The following is a 19,981-nucleotide window of genomic DNA, read 5'->3' as shown; positions in this document are numbered from 1 at the left end:
ATGAGAGATTTCTTGAATATCAGATACAGTTACAAAAATTATAACGATTACGTTAGAGTGTGTGTTATTTTGTCGTATCCTTAGAGTCAATAGCAATTAAGTCTTGTTTATATTTGATTTTCTAACGAAGTGTTAATATAACCTAATTCTCGCCGACCTATATATTAAAAAATTACATAAATATTATTAATAAAGAAAAGTGTTCTCAATTTCTCTTCCACTTTTCTGAAGTGGTTTACATGTATGTACGTGTAGATGATCATCTAGTACTAGCTAATCAGCATTTGTTAAGTAAAAACTGAGCTTGAAAGGTACTCAATCGAATCACAAATTCACAATGGATCGCTAATTAACCTTTTTCTCGATCATACAATATTAACTCCTACTTAACGTGCCTATGCATGTGTAACCACATTAGATTACCATTTGATTAAACCGCAAAAAATATTGCTAATCCCATTTGTCATTGCCAGCTTATCGATCGGTGATGATTAATTAGTTTAATTTAGTTGTTATTTACCTATAGAAATCTCCAAATGTGACTGGAGCCTGATTAGTGATTACTGGCCGGGTTTAAGATCTAGCTTGTTTGATTGATCAAATCGCAAAGAAACAAAAACATATATACAATAAAGGGTTGAGTGGAGAGTCAGGATTCCTGCATTAGATATTAGCAAACAGATAATGTTGTATATATATTTCTTGAGTGATGTAAACTTTTCTACGTATGATTGCATATGTGTCGCAAGCATAGCATGGCAATTGGCAAGTGATAGAGATGCGTCTGTTTTGCTGGTGATCGAGGGGGTGGTTTCCTATAAGAAAGAATACTAATTAATAGAGTTCAGAATAATCCGATTATTTCATTTTCATCATTGTGAAATTTCTTACGATGTCACACTCTTGTTAATGAGAAACCTAGCTAGTCTTCACAATAGGTAACTTTTAAGGAAAAGTTAAAAGGTACCACAATCGCTTAAGATATAGAGGCTTTTTTATGATATGTATATCGATCCAACTACGTACTGGCTATATACTAGTTAACTGAAAGATTGAAAAATTACTAGTAAATCGATCGTAGACTAATAACTAGGCACAAAAATGAATCAAGAGCAGACCAATGTACTAATTCTTACAAGTACTGTATGTAATGCTGCATAAAGTTTTGTTTGTAGTAATAGATTGATGATAAAGCTATATATGTATACACGCATGCATGTTTATATCATTATATGGAGGTTCACCATGTCCACGCATTTTTGGTTTTCTGAAAGAGGACTGGAGCTAGCACGTTCGTACTTGATGATTGATGCATTTGAACCATCCCTCTCCATAGACGTCGATTCAAACGAATTTGATTAGCGTGTATATAAGAGTATATATATGTGTGTTTTTCGAAAAGTATCCCTTTATAAACAGAAAGATCGATCAAAATAGTCGACAACTGAACAGAATGAAATAAGAATAGAAAGTAAAATGCTTTGATGCTCACGGCCGGTCTTGTATAATTCCTCTCGCAAAGATCGAACTTATGAAACATGGAGTGACTTGATCAGGTTGATTATTTGTAAAGTCATTGTCACTTGTTTAATAGTTGTTTTTGAGCGAGGGTGGCATTTAGTTGTGAAAATAGAAAGGGAATGGCATGGCATCCACACATTTAGTTGTCAAAAGTAAAAGCTAGCGAATCAGATGACATGGTGATCGATGCATTTGAACTATCACTCTCCGGCCATTGATGTGGATCAAAGATTAATTTTGATGATCATTATATGCTATCGAAGAACTTTGCAAACAAATTAGTTGACAATTGAAGTGATTGAAATATACAACAAATATTTTTTTGTTCTAACTGAACTAATTTAGAGGTTTTTGACTTTTATTAATTTTGATTAAAAAGTCTATAAAGCTTAAATATATTGGTAACGAGCTACTCGTGATTCAATCAGATTATATATAAGCTCCATTATTCTGGGAAAGAGCTCATTATGGAATTGGAAAATGAGGCAGCTAGCTAGCTGACGTTTCTTGATAAGAAATGTACTATATATTGATGTTATTAGTTTAGTTTTGACAAAACTTAATTGGTAGCTTAATAGCTAACTATGATATGACTAGCACCATAATTAGTATTTTGGCTATATATAGATTAATTAAGCAACGTCGACCGCTCTTAAGTTCTTCGGTAAGCTTCCTTTGCATGCTTGAGCTGTTAAGCAATCAAGTCTTAGTCTATTGTAAGCCTGTTATATATCGAATTCATAGCAACAATTATAAGACTTTGTGATGCACCACTTATTAACCATACCTAATTAGTGACTTTTTCAAAGAATTCTTGTTTGAAGTGCACGTTGCTATTGTTGCTATTTAATTTCATTCATATCTTAGGGTTTAGAGTTTAGTTCCGATGTCTGAAAACCTTACTCTAATTTAGTCTACGTTGTATCTCATATACAGGATCATCTGTATGGTGACAATTTCTTCTCTTTCGGTAAGTTTTTGGAAGGAAATTGATGATGGTCGACGAGAAAAAGAAGTGAATGGAATGTACATACAACAGAATAGCATTAGAACCATATACAGGGGCATTGGAATTTGGATTTGCATCATTAGAATTTAGAAAGTAAGATTTTCAACTGTGATGTCTGATGGATTATGATGTGGGGAGAATCTAACACAGTCGAATGTCATATCATGTAGTAGTGGGACTGCTAGCTACCAGACGACACTGCCTCCTTGCTCATGAGGAATAGATTCTAACAGAAAACTGAGCAAACCAGCAAATTACCCAAAATTGATTTGTTCGAGTTCTTAGTTTCTTACTATATATAACGAGTTCGATTTCTTCTAGGAGAAATAAGTGTATTTTGATCTTATAGTTTCCATTACTCTCTGGGCCTTTTCCCATCCTTCTCAAGTGAACATGTTTTTCAGCTGGGTGTTGTCCATATTAGGCCCAACTTGAGTTCATGTTTTTCAGCTGGGTGTTGTCCATATTAGGCCCACTTGAGTTCAGCTGGGCTTGGAACTAATTATAATTTATTTTGACCTCATTTTCCATGGTAAATAAAACACCTACATGTGCTTAAGTTTTGACATGTTACATGAAGCTATCATGAACTATGGTTGTGGTAGTTTATCACCGAACCATTAGGAATACTATCACCGTACGCATTCTACGACTGTTTTAGGATTTGTAAAACAAAAAATAGGATTTGCCCTAAAGGTTCTACTTGAACTTCCAAATTCGACATTGGAACTTCAATTTGAAACACATTTTGACCTTTTCTTGTGGCAATGGTTGTAGTTGAAGATAATCACACGCCCCCTTTGTGTCGACCGGAACCATGATGCACCCGAGAGAGCGTAATTGGATGACATACCGCCAAAACCTAAAAGGGTTTATAGATACGAAGGCCGCTAGGGTTTCCCACATAGTTTTAGGGAAAGAGGCCTTAAGATTACAACTTACCACCTTTGAACGTCTTTGCCAATTCTACACCAACATTTTCTCCATAGGCCTTATGGTCTGTGGCAATATTGTTCGTAGCCTTTCCATTTATGGGCCTGCATGCACTCTTCAAGTATTCATGGATGATGAACCTTCCGCTCATAACACACTTCAATTCTGTGCCTTTGAATTCGATCAGAAATAAATTTGTAATCAAACTCCATCTGCTGTGTATTGGTCACAAAATTACAGATCAATCTTACGAGCTTGCTTCGCCATTACTTTTGTCTACTCACAGGCTCCCTTGTTTCAAGGGATTGTTCTCCATGAAAACCCTCAACTACTCTCTGAAACTGGCCAGGAAATCAAACCCTCTTGGACACAAAACATTGTCTTCAACTTGTTCGTCATCAAATGTTATTCAATTCAAATAGCTAGACACCATTGGAGAACATTGCGTGCCTTAAGGTGCAGACAATGAGGCCAACAGGGCAACAGAGGAAATAAACAATATGAATATTGAAGCAGGTAAGGCTCTTCACCTCTGTTAGGGGCATGTCTTGCGCATTCCACATGCAATTTCCCAAGGATTTTGGCTCTCTGAATCTCAGCAAAGACTCATGAGCATCATCATCAACATGGGACTTTGTTTTCTGTTAGCTAGGTCAATCATCCATCCAGAAACTCTTACTCCTGTTGTTGACTTCCCCAGATACCACCCAAATACCTGGAGAGGACGAGAAATAAACCATTTTGTGTTCAAAACCATAATTGAAAACAGTTAGCTAATACAAAATGGAAAATCACAAATCTCACAAGGAATAGCTGTCACGTGCCTGTGGTGACATAAATGAAAGAATATGAATCCTTTGGCAAATGGCAATGAATATATATATGAAGTACGTAGTAGATTTTGGTGTGGGTTGGTGGTGTTTGTGGTGATCGATGCCTGGGTAATATATGCAGAAATCATCGGCATCATAATGTTAACTGCGAGAATAATGGTGGAGGAGGTGGTGGTGGTTCTATATATGATTTTATTCATGTAGAGATCAAGTTGATGATTGCAACTTGTGGAATGTTTGTTATATATATGATATGTATCTTCTGAACAAATTTGTGAGACTAAAATTTATATAATTATGTTTGCGCTATTTTAGTTAGTACTTGATATGAGACTCTAGCTATTTATGTACGTAGTAATCAAATTAATGGCACTCGCTATTATGTTACTTTGGGGGTTTTCCGATCGTTCTGTGTGAAATTTCAGCTCTATGTACATGTTCACACGTTTAGTTGTATCGAGGCTCTAACTTTTTCAATATTAATACTATTTCAAAAACATCTCAAAGCTAGTTCTTTTAGGTTTGCAATTGCAAGAATGTAAGTTTAAGATGTAGTACGTTCTCCAAGTTGGGACAAAGCTAACTACTCCAAATGTTAGAGGAGAGAATCAAAGAAATAAATGAAGTAAATGTTGTGATAAACAGTATGTCAAACCAAGTATTTTCGATACAAGATTGTAAGTTTTTTGTTTTATAAGAAAAGCCGCATGACGTTCTGACTTCTATACGAGATTGTAAGTTGAGGATCATCAAGTTAATTATCACTCATATGTAGAAGTTGCATTTTTTTTTTTCCTAGATTCCTGACTGTAAAAGAAAAGACCAAGTGCTCATATGCGATCGATCGAGTAGCTAACCTCACTAACTAATCAATTAATTTAAGTAAGAAGTAGTTAGTGTAAGAAAAAAAAAAGAATTACTAGAATTTCAGTAGTAGAACCAAGATAAGCTATAGGTTTAGTAGAACATGCAGAGATCGATCTCTTCCCAAGAAGCTTCTGCCTTGTCTCTGAGACTCTGAGAGAGAGACTGAGATCTCAAGCACATGTTGCTGTTCTTCACCACATGCATAATCACTGCCAATCATTCAGTTTATTTCACTAGAGAAAAGGCATGATTGTAGTTTCTTTGGTCAATTTAAATTCAAAGCTAGCTTCATAATATATATTCTGTCCTCTCTTTGATCTAAAAAGAACAAAAGATTGAAATTATAATACAAGATCCTCAACATATTTGCTTTGCATATATGAACTGCGACTGGAAAATCTAAAGACAAGAATCCAATCGAACCCTTTTCTTTATTCATTCATTTTCTCTCTTCCCAGTTCCCACAAACATTTCCAATTATATATCATAAAATCATAGCAACGAATATGATAATTGACATCGATACACACCTTCGGGGTGTACTAGAAAATTAGATACATGATATTATTTAACATGCATGTCGGCCAGCTTTTCAGTCACATCATAATGATCAGTTTTAGGAGAAACAAATATAATCCATGTTTATTTAGACCGCGGAGAATCTTCTCAAGTCACTAATTCAAATAGAAATCAACCTTTGTGTGCCAAATTCTTGATCGACAAGCACATAGCAATCTCATTATCAGTAGCACAGCCAGAATGCCAGATGATTAAGCATTAGTATATTCTATGTAATATCTCAGATTACAACTTTCAAAATGAAAGCTTTAGGCATTCTGAAAGGAAAAACGCTTTTTAGAATGCAAAACTCATTACAAATTCGAAAAAATGCAGTCACATGCGAAGTTCGAAGATTGTTTCTCCTTTTTTTCCTTTTGAATAATGGAAACTGGTTCCCTTTACTATGTTCCCTACCATTTTGTTAACACAAATAGCATTTGTTCCTTTGGATTTTGCAGAATTACCTCTAATCTACAGTTTATATTGGGAAAAAGTATAAAGCAGACTAAAATGTGGTTCATCCCTTTTCCAGACAAGGACATTTTTGTTCGAATGCCCGGAATTTCAATAATTGCAGCAGAGATATTACGCAACGACACCGACCAAGATAACTATTGCCTTTGTAAGTAACAGTTGATATCTCTGCAGATATTATATTTCCACTGTTACATTTTCTTTTTTGGATGCATGAGGGGAATTTGTTCAAGCCAAGTAAAACACAAACAGCATATCTAAACACATACGACAGTAACATGAAAACATACCTAAACAACACCAGCTAGGCAGCTGTAGAAAAACAATTTATTATCAGAAATTAACATCCCAATCCGGCGGTAAGAATTCATGAATTTACTCAATTACTTTTAACAGTTGAGTATTGTAATTTGACCTCCATGCGTGTGCGCTTCGATCTACTCCTTCATTTTATCACTTGGTCGAAAGTCGAAACCCCTAATTTTACCCTAGGCAACGTCAAATAGGAAGAAAAGATTCAGAACTCTAAACTCTGAGATGTCATGATATGAAGGAAGGATTCGACTTGAATCTCGCAATCAATACCTTCATTTCTTTCTATCATATTCAAGATAGTTAAACTAAAATGCGTGCAGGTTAAATAGTTTTGACAGTGGGGGGATCGGATAAGATCCTGAAATATGTATATGCAATCATGCATGATTTCAAGTAGAGTCTTCTTCAATCAATCAGCAACATATCAATTCGTGCTGGTTTGGTATCCTCAATTCCTCATAACATTCACATATGGTGGCTTGTCTTCACATGATCATGAATTCATGATGGTCCTCATCCACGAAGAAGTTCATATAACTTGTCCATAAAAGCATGATCTTCCAACCCTAGCATGGACATGTTTCTACTGTTTGGTGATAGAGCCATTGGACCATCCAATGATGCATACCCCCTAAATTGAAAAGCTATATCGGCAAATTGCCTCTATCAAGTACTGTAACTGCATTGATTGAAATTGACAAGTCCCTAACAACAACCAAATCTGTGATTCTAATAAGGGGGACAAAGATTCAGGTAATAGAAGGGACAGCCCAAAATTTGAATTGTAATTGCACTCTAATCATGTGTACGTACTAAACCCAGCTTATTATTAACCCAATCAACTAAACTTCATTGCATTTGCACATTAATACTCACACAATCTATGGAACACAAACAACAATCACATAAGCAATAGTTTAACATCCTTATCAATTCATTACTGCAAAGATAATGACAAGAAAACTAACAAACAAAGGAGGAGAAAAAGTCAAGTACAAGATCAGCTACTTAGATATTACTAATATTCATTCCAAGTTTTTTCTTCTTATCTTTTTCCTGTTCTTGATCTTGCACGTTTCCCTGAACACATGGATCGAAATGAATTTTATGTTAGAGGCTTAGAGCTGCATGTGTGGAATCGAAGCTAACAAACATCAAAACTGTGAAGTTCATAACAACTCGAGAAGCATATTGATAAAGTTAGAACTAATTCGAGAAGTAAACTCGATTATATGGTTAATTCGGAGATAATAGCAGCAATACGGTGTGTCCTTAATCTAGTCATGCTGCTGCACAACTATAGTCCTTTCTGCAGTATTACTATTACTGCTATCTGATCGATATCCTGGGTAAGAATTCAATTCTATCAGTCTGAGACTCTGAGAACAGATCTTGACATTTTTCTTTGTTTGTGTCAATGATGCACTGGTCCTGGTTTATTTGCAATTAATTGAATGAGGAAATAACTCAAAGTTAGGACTCAGATATTGTATCCTATTGTTTAAATTATGGCTTCTCATCCTGAGCGAAATTTATGAGCGACACTAACATTATTCTCTATCTCCCAAACTGAGATCGATGATTAACTTATTAACCTATATATGGACCTGAAGCTGCCATGTGCTGCTACTCTCATCGTACTCCAAGCCAAAGATGAAGGTGTGCCCGAGGACCAAAGCTTATCCTCTATTCCTCCCACCCCCCCCCATCATATGCCCCCATGTTGAGCTGTATCGATATTTCAATTATTAGCCAACATATCAAACCCTACCTCGATCAAGCCCTCAAATCTCATCCTCTATCTTGTTCTCCTCTTGGAGAATTGCTAGCTTATCTAATAATACTAACTCAAGATCGATCTTGTTTAAATGATCCAATATACAAGTAATTTCACCTATGATGTGTATATTTTAAGTAGTATTCGAGCAAAAAATTGATAACTAATATGTAGTTTACGAGTGATTACGTGTTTATATGTATTTGATATATAGTTTTTAGTTTAATTTTATATCATTCAAGAACAAATTTTTTTTTTTAACCCAATATTGAGATTTTTGACACCCTAAACATGCATGAACAATAACCTTAATTTGAAGCTGCATGTTCATCCTTTATTTTCATAAACTTGCTAGCTAGTCCTCTCCCAAACTGTATCAACTGTACGTTTTGATCCAATGCAAATCAGATTAAGAGCCCCAAATCTATTACTTAACAATAAAAACACTCTTATTCTCTAATACTATGCATTATTTTGAATGTAGTGAATCTTATAATGTGACGAATCATTGAATGAAAATTCCAGGAAGCAATGCATGAAATGTTCCAATGAAAATGAGAGCTAAAACAGTCGTGACCCAAGTCAATCTACCTAGCAAAACGCCTAAAACCGCACGTTAGGGGCAAAACCGTCATAAACGAATAATCTGAAACTTTATAAAAACAGTACGAGTCAGTGAGTCCACCATGCCCATCAATCCATCATCATCTTCTTCTTCTCTCTCCCACTTCAAACTCATCGCACTTCTCACTGCAACTCACCTTCTGCTTCTTCCTCACTCTCACTCACACACCTAGAGAAGAACAAAGAAATTGACCTTTCTTTGTAAACACAGTTTAGCTCAAAGTCTCAAACCCTGCAACAGTTTCGAAAAAATGAAGACACTTCTTGTAATAGTTGCGGTACTCTTGGCTAGTACTAGTTGGGCCGTGCGAGCATGTCCGCCATCAGACCGGGCGGCCCTGCTCGCTTTCAAAGCGAGCCTCCACGAGCCCTACTTAGGCATCTTCAAATCATGGACTGGCACCGACTGCTGCCACAAATGGTACGGTGTCAGCTGCGACCAGGGAACCCGCCGTGTCGCCGATATAAACCTCCGTGGAGAATCCGAGGACCCTATTTTCGAACGTGCCAAAAGAACTGGCTACATGACCGGTACCATCTCGCCGGCCATCTGCCGCCTCACTCGCCTCTCCAGCATCACCATCGCCGACTGGAAGGGCATCTCTGGCGAGATTCCCCGGTGTATCTCCAACTTACCATTCCTCCGGATCCTTGACCTCATCGGAAACAAGCTCACCGGACCTCTCCCTTCTGACATCGGCCGCCTCCAGCGCCTCACCGTCCTCAACGTCGCCGACAATCAAATCTCAGGTACCATCCCCGAGTCTCTTACGAAGATCTCGTCCCTCATGCACCTCGACCTCCGCAACAACAAGATTTCCGGTAAGTTGCCGCAAGATTTCAACCGACTTACAATGCTCAGCCGCGCTTTGCTCAGCAAGAACATGCTCACTGGTCCCATCCCTGCTTCTATCTCTCAAATCTACCGTCTCGCCGATCTTGATCTCTCTCTTAACCAACTCTCCGGTCCCATTCCGGCCTCTCTAGGCAAAATGGCCGTCCTCGCAACGCTAAACCTAGACTGTAACAACATCACCGGAACTATTCCCCCGAGTTTGATAGTTTCAGGTATCAGCAACTTGAACTTAAGCCGAAACGACCTCCATGGTTTCATACCAAACGTGTTTGGTCCGAGATCTTACTTCACTGTCATAGACTTGTCGTACAATAGATTGAGAGGTAATATTCCGTCGACCATCTCGTCGGCTTCGTTCGTCGGTCACTTGGATTTGAGCCACAACCATCTCTGTGGGAAGATTCCGGTCGGTTCACCGTTCGACCACCTTGAAGCATCGTCGTTTACTTTCAATGATTGCTTATGTGGAAAGCCTCTAAGAGCTTGCTAAATTAAATGTGCTAAACAAGTTTATATATTGTGAAGATGGTATTATTACCAAGTTAAGACTCATAAGAGAGGATTATGTATTTCGTGTGTTTTATTAGATCAGTACCAATGAGCAATGAAGTATTTTTCATGCACGTATTTGTTTGCATGTGTCATAGTACCCTCTAATTGTCTTTGATTGTTATGGAAAGGGAAAACTAGAAAGTTCTCATAATGTTCATGATTTCATTTGATGTGACCATGGACTATGTGAGGCTAATCATGTTGGTATTGAGAAGGTCATGTTACTATTTGAGGTTGAAGAAATTGAAATAGGGTATAGTTTTGTACTTTTGCGAATATGATGGTAAAAGGGACATTCAATAATTGAAAGAGAAGCTATTTAGTATTTCACTCACTGACCTTTTTGAAATTCAATGTCTTCATCATTACCACATTTTCATCATTCATGTCAATAGGCAGTGTGCAGTACAACTCGTTAATGAACCACATCGGTACCCATAGGCACATTTTCTCTCAAAATGGTATAGTTCTGAGGAGCTTTCGGCATGTAGGATGAACAAAAGAGAAGGTAATGAACCACATTTCTACCTTTTAGAATTTGTTACTGCATAAAACGCTCCTTAAGAAAGCATTGAGGTTCTATCAAAACACTCTTCTAAAACGGCTCCTAAATGTCGACCAAGTCTAGGAACTTGTTGCAGATTGTGATGTCAACAACTCATGCAAGCTTAAGCTGGCACTTCACTATAAGCAAGCGCAGCACAAGCCCATTTGCCAAATTTGCACAGCTGTGGCTGCTACAATCTCACAATTCCACATAATCCTCATACAAGTAATAAATCAAAGACAGCACACGTGAAGCATTAGTGAGATAATGACTCACCCAGACCCAACTGTGCAATTTGCAATCAAGAACAGGGTGCCAAACGGTGAACAGTAACCTCACACGCGTGAAATGACCGGCTTGACACGTGCCGATGTGACCATGTTATTAGGAAACAAGAACATTAAGTATTTCTCATATAATAGATGCTCTCGTGATGCCTCCAGAAAACAATAATGGCCACCTCATAATGAAGGATAGAAATCATCGTATGGAGTACAATCTAAGTTACTATTAACTGTGTCTTGGTTTCAAAGTGAAACAGTTGGAACAAAAATGAACCAGACTCTGCGGTGAAATAGACTTGGAACAAAAAGGAATTACCAACAATCTAGTATATGGTTCAGTCGTCTCCATCGATGACCTTAGTGCCTAATCCCTTGAGACCCTCTGGTGGAACCTCAGTGACTGTTACCAGAGAGTATAGCTCCTTTTTGGCATCTTCCTCATCGTTCCTTCTGCGAGCAATGCGAACACGAACCCTCCTCGGCACACTTCGGATCCCCCGACTCCAAATGTGCTTGTTGAGCTTCACATCGACCCTGACATCTGTGGTTCCCATGGCCTTCTGAGCAAACTTCCGAATCTCCTTGATGGCATTTGGTGCCTTCTTTTTGAATGTGCTACAGAAGAACAGATGAGCACAGGGTTAAAAAATTTCACTGACAAAATATAAACTCATCAAGGACAATGTCTGTAAACATATTCCAAATGTTCCAGAACAAACAAATTATGCAAGAGAGTGGACAAAACAAGAGATATGTCCTGATTCTTTGTCACAACTCATTAAGGACAAGTAAATAACACATATGCAGTAATGCCCCAATGCAGCACCTAACTATCATAACCAACTCATGATTGCATCAATGTGATGAAAATCTTTAGTAACCAATAATAACAAAGACCCGTGAGCTGATCACACTAAACCTATGCGCTCTAATACTGTTGGAAGTGCAGATTACAATATGTAATATAGACTAGGACACCAGTACATAATACAGCACATCATATTCCAATTATGTGCTGTCATCAGACTTGCTGATGCCGGGCTGCCTTCGTCCTAAAATCAATGTAATTTAGCTGCTGTTCGGGCTTCCGTCCCTCATTAAAGGATATCTACTTCAGCCTATTATTAGGTCACATTCAATCTCACAACACACCATCAAAACTTTCAACTTGGTCATTTTCTCCTAATATCCAGTATATAATTTTACTCACCAAGGCATGCAATTGTCTCTAACCAATAATTTCACACTTTCAACATAAAAATTCCTTACAAAAATGAAACTTAAATTGAACTACAATATTACATACATAATCAAAGTTGCTTGAAGATCAAACTAAAATTTACAAAAACAAAATGAACAATTGAGTTTATGATCAAACCAACCCTATATAATTGAACAGTCCCCAAATTTGAATCAGATATAAACTATTAGGTAATCGAATCACAGATTTGAGAGAAGTGCATACCATCCATGGAGGCGCTTGTGAAGATTGATGGTGTACTCTCTGGTCACCACCTCTTCTTTTCTTCCGCGACTCGTCTTCTCCACCATTGTTGATACCTCTGAAGCTCTCTGCGGCGAAAACAAAAACCCTAAAACCCTAAACGATGCCGCAAAGTCTTACCCTACGTGGAGCAAGTCAATAGTCTTATATACGGTTTGGGTTTGTAAAATATGGGCCCGTTTTGGATAATTTCAGATGGACCCGTCCAGCCCACTTAGGCCCAATCCGCCTAGACCCACATCCACTCCGCCTGGGCCGCTTAAACACAGTAACCCATAATCCATGGATGATGTTCCTTTTTTTTTCTTTTTTTTTTTTTTTGAGATGCGATGGAGGATGCTTATGTTTCAACTTGTACATACTTTAAGTAAATAAGTAATTGAACGTTATTTTGAATACTGCAATTGTAATCAAGTTATGTTTCGACTCACGCAGTTATAATATTTGAGTTGTATACCTAATAAAAAAAAAAATTGTAATCAAGTTGTTTCGTACTTTCTGAAAAGCGAAACCCCCAACAGATGAAAGAAATTTGGGTCACAGCCTTTATATTCTGTGTAGAAAAACTTGCTATGAAATTGTAGGTTCAAATTCATTTATGAAGGGGTGTTTTAACTCTGTCACTTATGCTTCCAAGTGCTCGATGAAGCTATACTCGTTCCTCTCCAGATGCGCATTGGGTTGTTTCCTGTTCTAATCAGTACAAAGAGTTCATTGTGGGTTAATCGACAAGAAAATCAGCAAAAGTTGATTGATATGAGATCTTTGGAGCGTTATACGTAGACATAGATATGCTAGTTTCCTAAATACACCAGGTTTCCCACTTGGTAAAAGGGATTCAAACTCTCCCAATGGCTATAGAGGTCATTCTATTTTGGAAAAATACTACTATCTTTTATTGTTATCATGTTGCCAAGGTTCAAGAATATGTTTAATAATTGGCGAAGATAACACTGACACCAGTGTGTGAATTCAGAAAGACAAAGATAGACGATTTATGAGCTAGACTAATGAGCACTTTATAAAAATAGAGATGCATATACAAACTAAATACTACTATTTGTTGATGACCTGCAGCCACAATGAGAAAGCCACCATCAACAACTATTTGTTACCCAATTGATCAGCTCGGGTCTTTAAACTCATGCTTAAACAGTAGTTATGTTGAGATAGGGAGTATAAAATTCATCCATGAAGCTTGACAATGGCTGTAGAAGAAAATTCCTATCCTTTCCTTGGGCAACGAAGCTGATAGGATGATACTGACTGATTCCGCTCTTCATTACAAAGCTAGCTGCCTGATTGAATCCAACGTTTGATGAATCTGTATTGCAGCCAAGCTTCAATATTGCATTAACTTCAGACTCTGTGCTATAGACAAAACAACCATTGTCACTTTCCGACTCTAAGGAGATCGAGGCAGTCTTTCCATCCAAACCTGGAACCAAGCGAAAAACCTTTTTGACCCTGCTATATGAAGAATCTGCTATCACAAGGTTCTTCTCTTTCCCTTGATGCCCAAGAACCTGTCCAGGAAGATCAAATAGTTCTAGCATGACTGATTTTCCAATAGCATCTTGCGCTTTGGAAACTTTGGTTGACAAGTCATCTAAAATGAGTCTGAAAGTAGCATGAACGGAAGCAGCAGTGCCTGCTTCCGGGAAGTTGTCTAGTTCAATCGTCTGGTTTACATTGGCCAAGGCAAACGTTGAGTTTTCATACTCTTGGGAGAAAGATACCAAATAACTATTGTACGAGGACGGGATTGGAGTAATCCAGTCTGAAAGAGAGTCGATTGACTTAGTTCGGAGGTCCCAGTCACCACTGGTATGAGCTGCAAGCAGAACCGGACCATAAAGAATTGCCTGGACTGAAGCATACTCTGCCCGATCATCTGAGTTTATACAAAGGATATAGTCAGTTCTAAAAAGATAGATGTATAAAGTTTGTGTAGGAATGGACACTATGATACCTTTAATAGCTTCTGTTCTCAGACTAATGGGTAGCTGAAGAGTTACTGTGTCACCATGGCTCCATTTATTTGCTATTTGTAGGAAACTACCTGCATCCCACAAACAGATACAATCGATTATGTTTATAATCTGCACCTAAAAGTTTGAAAAGAACATTCAACGATAATGAGCCTTGGTAGAGAAGATTAGAAATATAAGAGGGATGTTCTGATAGTATCTCGAACCTGGAGCTGATGGATGCAGACTTTGACCATTCAATGCTACCTTTGCACCATCTGAATCTGTCCAAATTGGCATTCGCAAGTTCAAGGTAGATGATTTGCCTGTCCCCTGCATCATTTAGTCCAACATAAGAAGCAAGATTTACAAAAAAAACAAAACAAAAAAAAACATGAAATTTTCTTTTTGGTATGGGATAGGCCACCAAGTTCAAGAGACCAAAACCAATCAAACAAATGTGAAACGGGATTGAATTCAAGTATTTAACAAATACAAAGTATACAAGAGCTGTGCATGTTGATTCTCAAAAAAAAAAAAAAGAGAAAGAAAAAAAAGAGCTGTGCATGTAATTGTGTGTCCAAAATGATAATTTTCAACAATTGAAGATATGACCATATGAGAGTGTAAATGTTGAGGCCACACTGAATGTGATCTGTACCTTCGTTGGAGAAAATGTTAACGTGATTCTAAGGTACGGATCCCAGGGATTGATATTATCAACTGTCTGATTGAGTACAACATTCCCAGATTTCCAATCAAGCGAGCTTGATATATACTGGATAATGTAAAGACTAGGCGTTTCACCTTCCTCTTCAAAATATATAGAATCTCCCAACTTTGAGAACGATTCAATCCCTAAAAAAGCATCAAGAAGTAATACATTACTCAGTAGTTATTAGGCTGTACCTACTACAACAGCAATGGAATAGCAGTCTAAATTGCTTCATCAATCACAACAAGTTGGAGGAGAAAGCATACGAGGATGTAAAGATCATAAAACTTTCAAAGTAAGTTGGTGGAATCTGAAATCCCTAGAAGAAATTGTTAGAAGGGACAAGTGATATCATACCAGTGCCATAGCAGCACCAGAAATGATCGAATGGTGATCCCCAACCATGATAGCTTATGGCCTTCGACCGTCCACTGCCTAGTGGCAGCATGTAGATCATGACTCCAGGCTCAGTTCCTCTTTGGATACCCAGCACACCATTTGTTAGAGCTCGCTCATAAAAATCCGCATATGCCGGTTCTTTGGTCCATCTAAAGAGGGTGCGAGAGACCTAAAAGATGATTGCAGTGATTAGTTATGATGAAACTTGAGAACTATAAAGTGAATGGAGTATGCACAAATCCCACATAACAAATAATAATAATAAGAAAAGTTATCACCAGCCGGGGTCTTTCTTTGATCGATAAATGCAAAAGACATACCTTCAGCATGTTATAAGTTACACATGATTCCTCATTCTCTGTCTGTAGAGTGGTCGCCAATCTTTTAGGTGCTGACCTACTCACAATTTGAGGAAAGCAAATCAGAACAATTCAGGAATAAGAACCTAGTTTGAAAGAAAGAAGCATAACTCAATACAAGGATGCATCTAGGCTTTCTGACTACTTGTCCTCAGGTCAGCATTAGAATCAAGCACAAGGAAGATCTTATGATGTATACTGACATTGAATTAAATCTTAACTAGCTGCTGAGTTTTATTACCAAAACTCGCTGACTGATGTCCCTCCTGTTGCATAAGTGTGAGAAGAGTTAACAATGTCCATAAAGAAAATCCCCATTTCCTGACAGGTTCAGATTGAGAAGTGTTAGCATTCAGAGAAATAATACACTACTAATGGCATGTATTCTGTCATTGACTAGACAAAGAGGGTATTTTTTTTTTCTTTCTGTTTATTCCCTTTCTGGGTCAAGAGACAAGACGGTAGTGTAAAGATGAAGAATGCAAATGCAATGCCATATCCAAAAGAGAAGGAACATCCCCCTACAAACACACATGAAATGCAAGGGGAGCCAATTTGCAAACACAAATATAAAAGTATATAGGCACTCAATTGTTTGTTGAGAACTGTAATTCATGTACTCCACAATATAAATGAAGCATTTACCTTATAAAGAGGTTCACCAGTGACTTCATACCGCTTTTGAGCACCAATGACAACTGGAACATGTGTGTTAGTGTGATAACCAGCTATGTCATCAGCCTACAAGCAGAAAACTTACTTGATTAGAGGCATTACGAGAGATAAGTTTCAGAGAAACTAAAAAGTTGATTGTCCTGGATATAGCAGGAGACAGATAAAGACAAAACCAGTGAATCCTCTTCCCAACTTTTCAGGTCATAATTATTCATCAAAAGTCCCAAAATATTTCCCAGGAAATATAGAACATCTCACCAGTTCTGAATTTTTTCTTTGTTGAAATAGTTGTAAGAACTATACCTCTTTTATTCTTTGTATATATCTATCACATATCCCTGTCATGACTTAGGACCCTTATTTGTAGTTTTCTTTGGTGCAAAAACTGAATTCCTGATGGTGTTTGTTCTCGGCTTACTAAAGTAAGACAAATTATTATTTAAGCTATATAAGGGAGCTTTATCAGGTTTTTCTTTAGTGCAAATACTGAATTCCTTATGATGTTTGTTCTCTGCTTACTAAAGGAAGACAAGATATTTGAGCTATTTAAGGGCTACCTAGAGATAATGAATAGAAAACAACTGTTACCTTCACTGCCAACAGTCCTAGAAAGCAGGGTTTGTCAAAAAGATGAGCCAACAATAAATGCTTCGTATCTCCCTGAGCATAGCAACATGAAAGGTTGATGTCACAGCCCAACATTCACATATTAAAATTTCTTAACAAGCAATGAATTGTATGCAAGCAAAACATATGATCTGTATTCGGGAAATGGTGCTTGATAGTGTTTACTTACCGTGATAGTATATAGCTTATAAAGAATGTCATTCATGCCACCGGCTTCTTCATTGAGTGACATATAATGTCTTGCTATACTGTACTTCGATATCACATTCTGAATACGTTTGTAGAAGTACTCAACCATCCATTTCACCATACTAAAAGCTTGATCACTACCAGCAAGTGTATACTGATCCAACAGGCCTGCCAAGATCTGTCAAAGTAGACAAGTTAAAAATCTAAACATATGATTCTATGAATCAAACTGATGTCTTTACTCTAGTGGAACAAACGAATTAGAATCTACCTTGTGAATGGTATAATAAGGAGCCCAGACATATGTAATATTTTCCAATTTATCAAATTCCAAGGTTGGAAAAGCTGAAAGATATCCACTGCCAATTTCATTCTGACAAAGAGCAAGACTTGACACAATCCCGGACATCTTCTCTTTGAGAGTATCATTATGAGTACTAGCCCACATCATTGCCGACGCACTCAGATAATGCCCTTCAAGTCACAAAAGATGATTTTCAAAAACTAAAATTGGAAATTTAATAAGCCAAAAGGCACACAACCATTTTATCTTTTGACAGTATCATTATGAGAGTCTGTTGCATATTAGTCATTTCATCCATAATAATCCATACATATATAGAACACTACCATTGCTCCAAAACTAAGGTGGACTCAGAAGTAGCTCGCTTTTTTTGACATATGGTATTACTGAAGCTTGACAGAAAATTGAAAAGCAGCTTTAATAAAATCACAATCAGAGTATGAGAACACAATGTCAATGAAGAAGACCTCCTAACATGTGACAAAATGAAATTTACAGAAACGCTGTAACGAGCAATGCAAACAACATTAACATAGAAAGCAAAGCAATGAGTTAGCAAATATGACTAACCTACAAAATGACCCCGCAGTTCACTAGACGGTTTCTCCCACGAATCTTTGGCATCATATGGTTCTCCGGGGGTTGCTAAACCAGCTGTCTTTCGAAAGCTCCAAAGTAAACTGTCTGAATCCAACATCAACAGGTACTCTAGATTTGTCTGCTGTGCCTTCCCATGTTGTGAGGTTGGATCCAACCTCACATCATGCAATGACACTTCCTTGAGAAAACCTCCGGGGGCCTCAGAACCACCACCGGCGTGTTTCATCTTCCGGTACATCACTGACCACTCATATTCATCTTCCTCCCTCAATATCTTTCTTGGAAGCAAATTCAACCAAGCAGCATCATCACTTGGTGTCAAGTGGTAGTGTGAGAACACCTCATTCTTCAAAGTTTCATTATTGGAATTTAAAAGCTCAAACCGAAGAGTATGTGATTGCATCCAAGAATCAACAGAGTTTGTACACTCCTTACCCACAGCAAAACCACATCCCCATACACAGAGCAGAAAAATCACAAACACAGATGGCATATCAACAAACCCAAAACTCTTCATTTCCATCAAAACAATACCCCAAATTCCCAAATGTGATTAAAAACAACCAAATTATGTACCAAAACAAATTCTTTTCAAATTCAACTCCCAACAATCAAGCATTCAACTTTAACAAAAACCCACAAAGCATGATCACTAAAAACTCCACAAGAATTCAACTTTGAGCTCAGTGTGTCTATCTGTGCAAACCCATAATCGAAGTACAAGAATCGAACTGAAAAGAGTGCAAGAGAAAAACGAAAGACTCTGAATAAGTTAAAAGTAGGAGCACATGTGAGTGTAAGTGTGAGGGCCTATATATAGCAGCTAAACTACAAAAATACAAAATATTCCAACAGATGATCTCGTGAAAGCTAAGAAAGAATGGTTTATCCAGTAAATTAGAATTTATCCACAAACTCAAAAATTCTTCTCAAAAGATTTGTATTTACCGGAATATCTGTATGTACATGGAGAGATTACAAAGAGAGAAAGAGAGGGGTGAGGATCACGTAATCTGAGAGCAGTTGACCATTTGAATTTTGAAGGAAGATGATGAGAATGAAGTCAATGAACAGAGCTACTCACGGGAGACGACCAACTGTTTGTTTTGTCTCCTCTTTTAAAGGGTAATCTGTTTGTTGCGGACTTGCGGTTAAAAAACAACATCATGTTCAGTAAATATGTATAACGTACGGATGGTGTTTCAAAGTGTTGAGTTGAAATGGATTTGTGAATCCAACTCAACAAGCAACAGATAATGTTTCGAGCTCTAACATCGAATGCACAACAATTGGTCCGAAAAATCAAATTCAGTATATTTGGATTTAAAAAGATAAGTGCGGATAATATTAGACCAAATGATATGGGAAAAAAGCAATATTTATTAACAACAAAATTAGAGCTTATGGTTTTACTTTGTCGAAAGAGAAGTAGATAAAAATCCATTGCATCCTTCAAACATGTATTATTGTCTTTGCATTGGCGTGG

General features: G+C 37.4%; 3 protein-coding genes across 3 annotated transcripts; 1 reads left to right on the top strand and 2 right to left on the bottom strand.

The window, feature by feature from the left end:
- The first annotated feature begins 8,976 nt into the window (after nucleotides 1-8,976).
- LOC101302146 (DNA-damage-repair/toleration protein DRT100-like) lies at nucleotides 8,977-15,024 on the top strand. Its single transcript, XM_004295160.1, has 2 exons — nucleotides 8,977-10,400; nucleotides 14,992-15,024. Exon 1 carries the CDS (start codon nucleotides 9,166-9,168, stop codon nucleotides 10,258-10,260), a length of 1,095 nt encoding a protein of 364 aa, XP_004295208.1. The 5' UTR covers nucleotides 8,977-9,165; the 3' UTR covers nucleotides 10,261-10,400; nucleotides 14,992-15,024.
- LOC101302437 (60S ribosomal protein L31-like) lies at nucleotides 11,215-12,769 on the bottom strand. Its single transcript, XM_004295161.1, has 2 exons — nucleotides 12,619-12,769; nucleotides 11,215-11,768 (listed from the first exon to the last, which is right to left on the bottom strand). Exons 1-2 carry the CDS (start codon nucleotides 12,702-12,704, stop codon nucleotides 11,489-11,491), a joined length of 366 nt encoding a protein of 121 aa, XP_004295209.1. The 5' UTR covers nucleotides 12,705-12,769; the 3' UTR covers nucleotides 11,215-11,488.
- Nucleotides 13,530-19,283, bottom strand: LOC101301854. The gene is made up of 12 exons (XM_004295159.1): nucleotides 18,466-19,283; nucleotides 17,863-18,065; nucleotides 17,572-17,769; nucleotides 17,364-17,435; nucleotides 16,746-16,841; nucleotides 16,342-16,421; nucleotides 16,062-16,137; nucleotides 15,700-15,910; nucleotides 15,289-15,485; nucleotides 14,855-14,960; nucleotides 14,630-14,719; nucleotides 13,530-14,551 (listed from the first exon to the last, which is right to left on the bottom strand). The coding sequence occupies exons 1-12, from the start codon at nucleotides 19,016-19,018 to the stop codon at nucleotides 13,806-13,808; spliced, it is 2,628 nt and encodes an 875-aa protein (XP_004295207.1). The 5' UTR covers nucleotides 19,019-19,283; the 3' UTR covers nucleotides 13,530-13,805.
- Nucleotides 19,284-19,981: the final 698 nt, after the last annotated feature.

This window comes from Fragaria vesca, linkage group LG3 (assembly GCF_000184155.1).
Source record: "Fragaria vesca subsp. vesca linkage group LG3, FraVesHawaii_1.0, whole genome shotgun sequence".
Lineage (NCBI taxonomy): Eukaryota > Viridiplantae > Streptophyta > Magnoliopsida > Rosales > Rosaceae > Fragaria > Fragaria vesca.
This window is presented reverse-complemented; position numbering and strand designations above follow the sequence as displayed.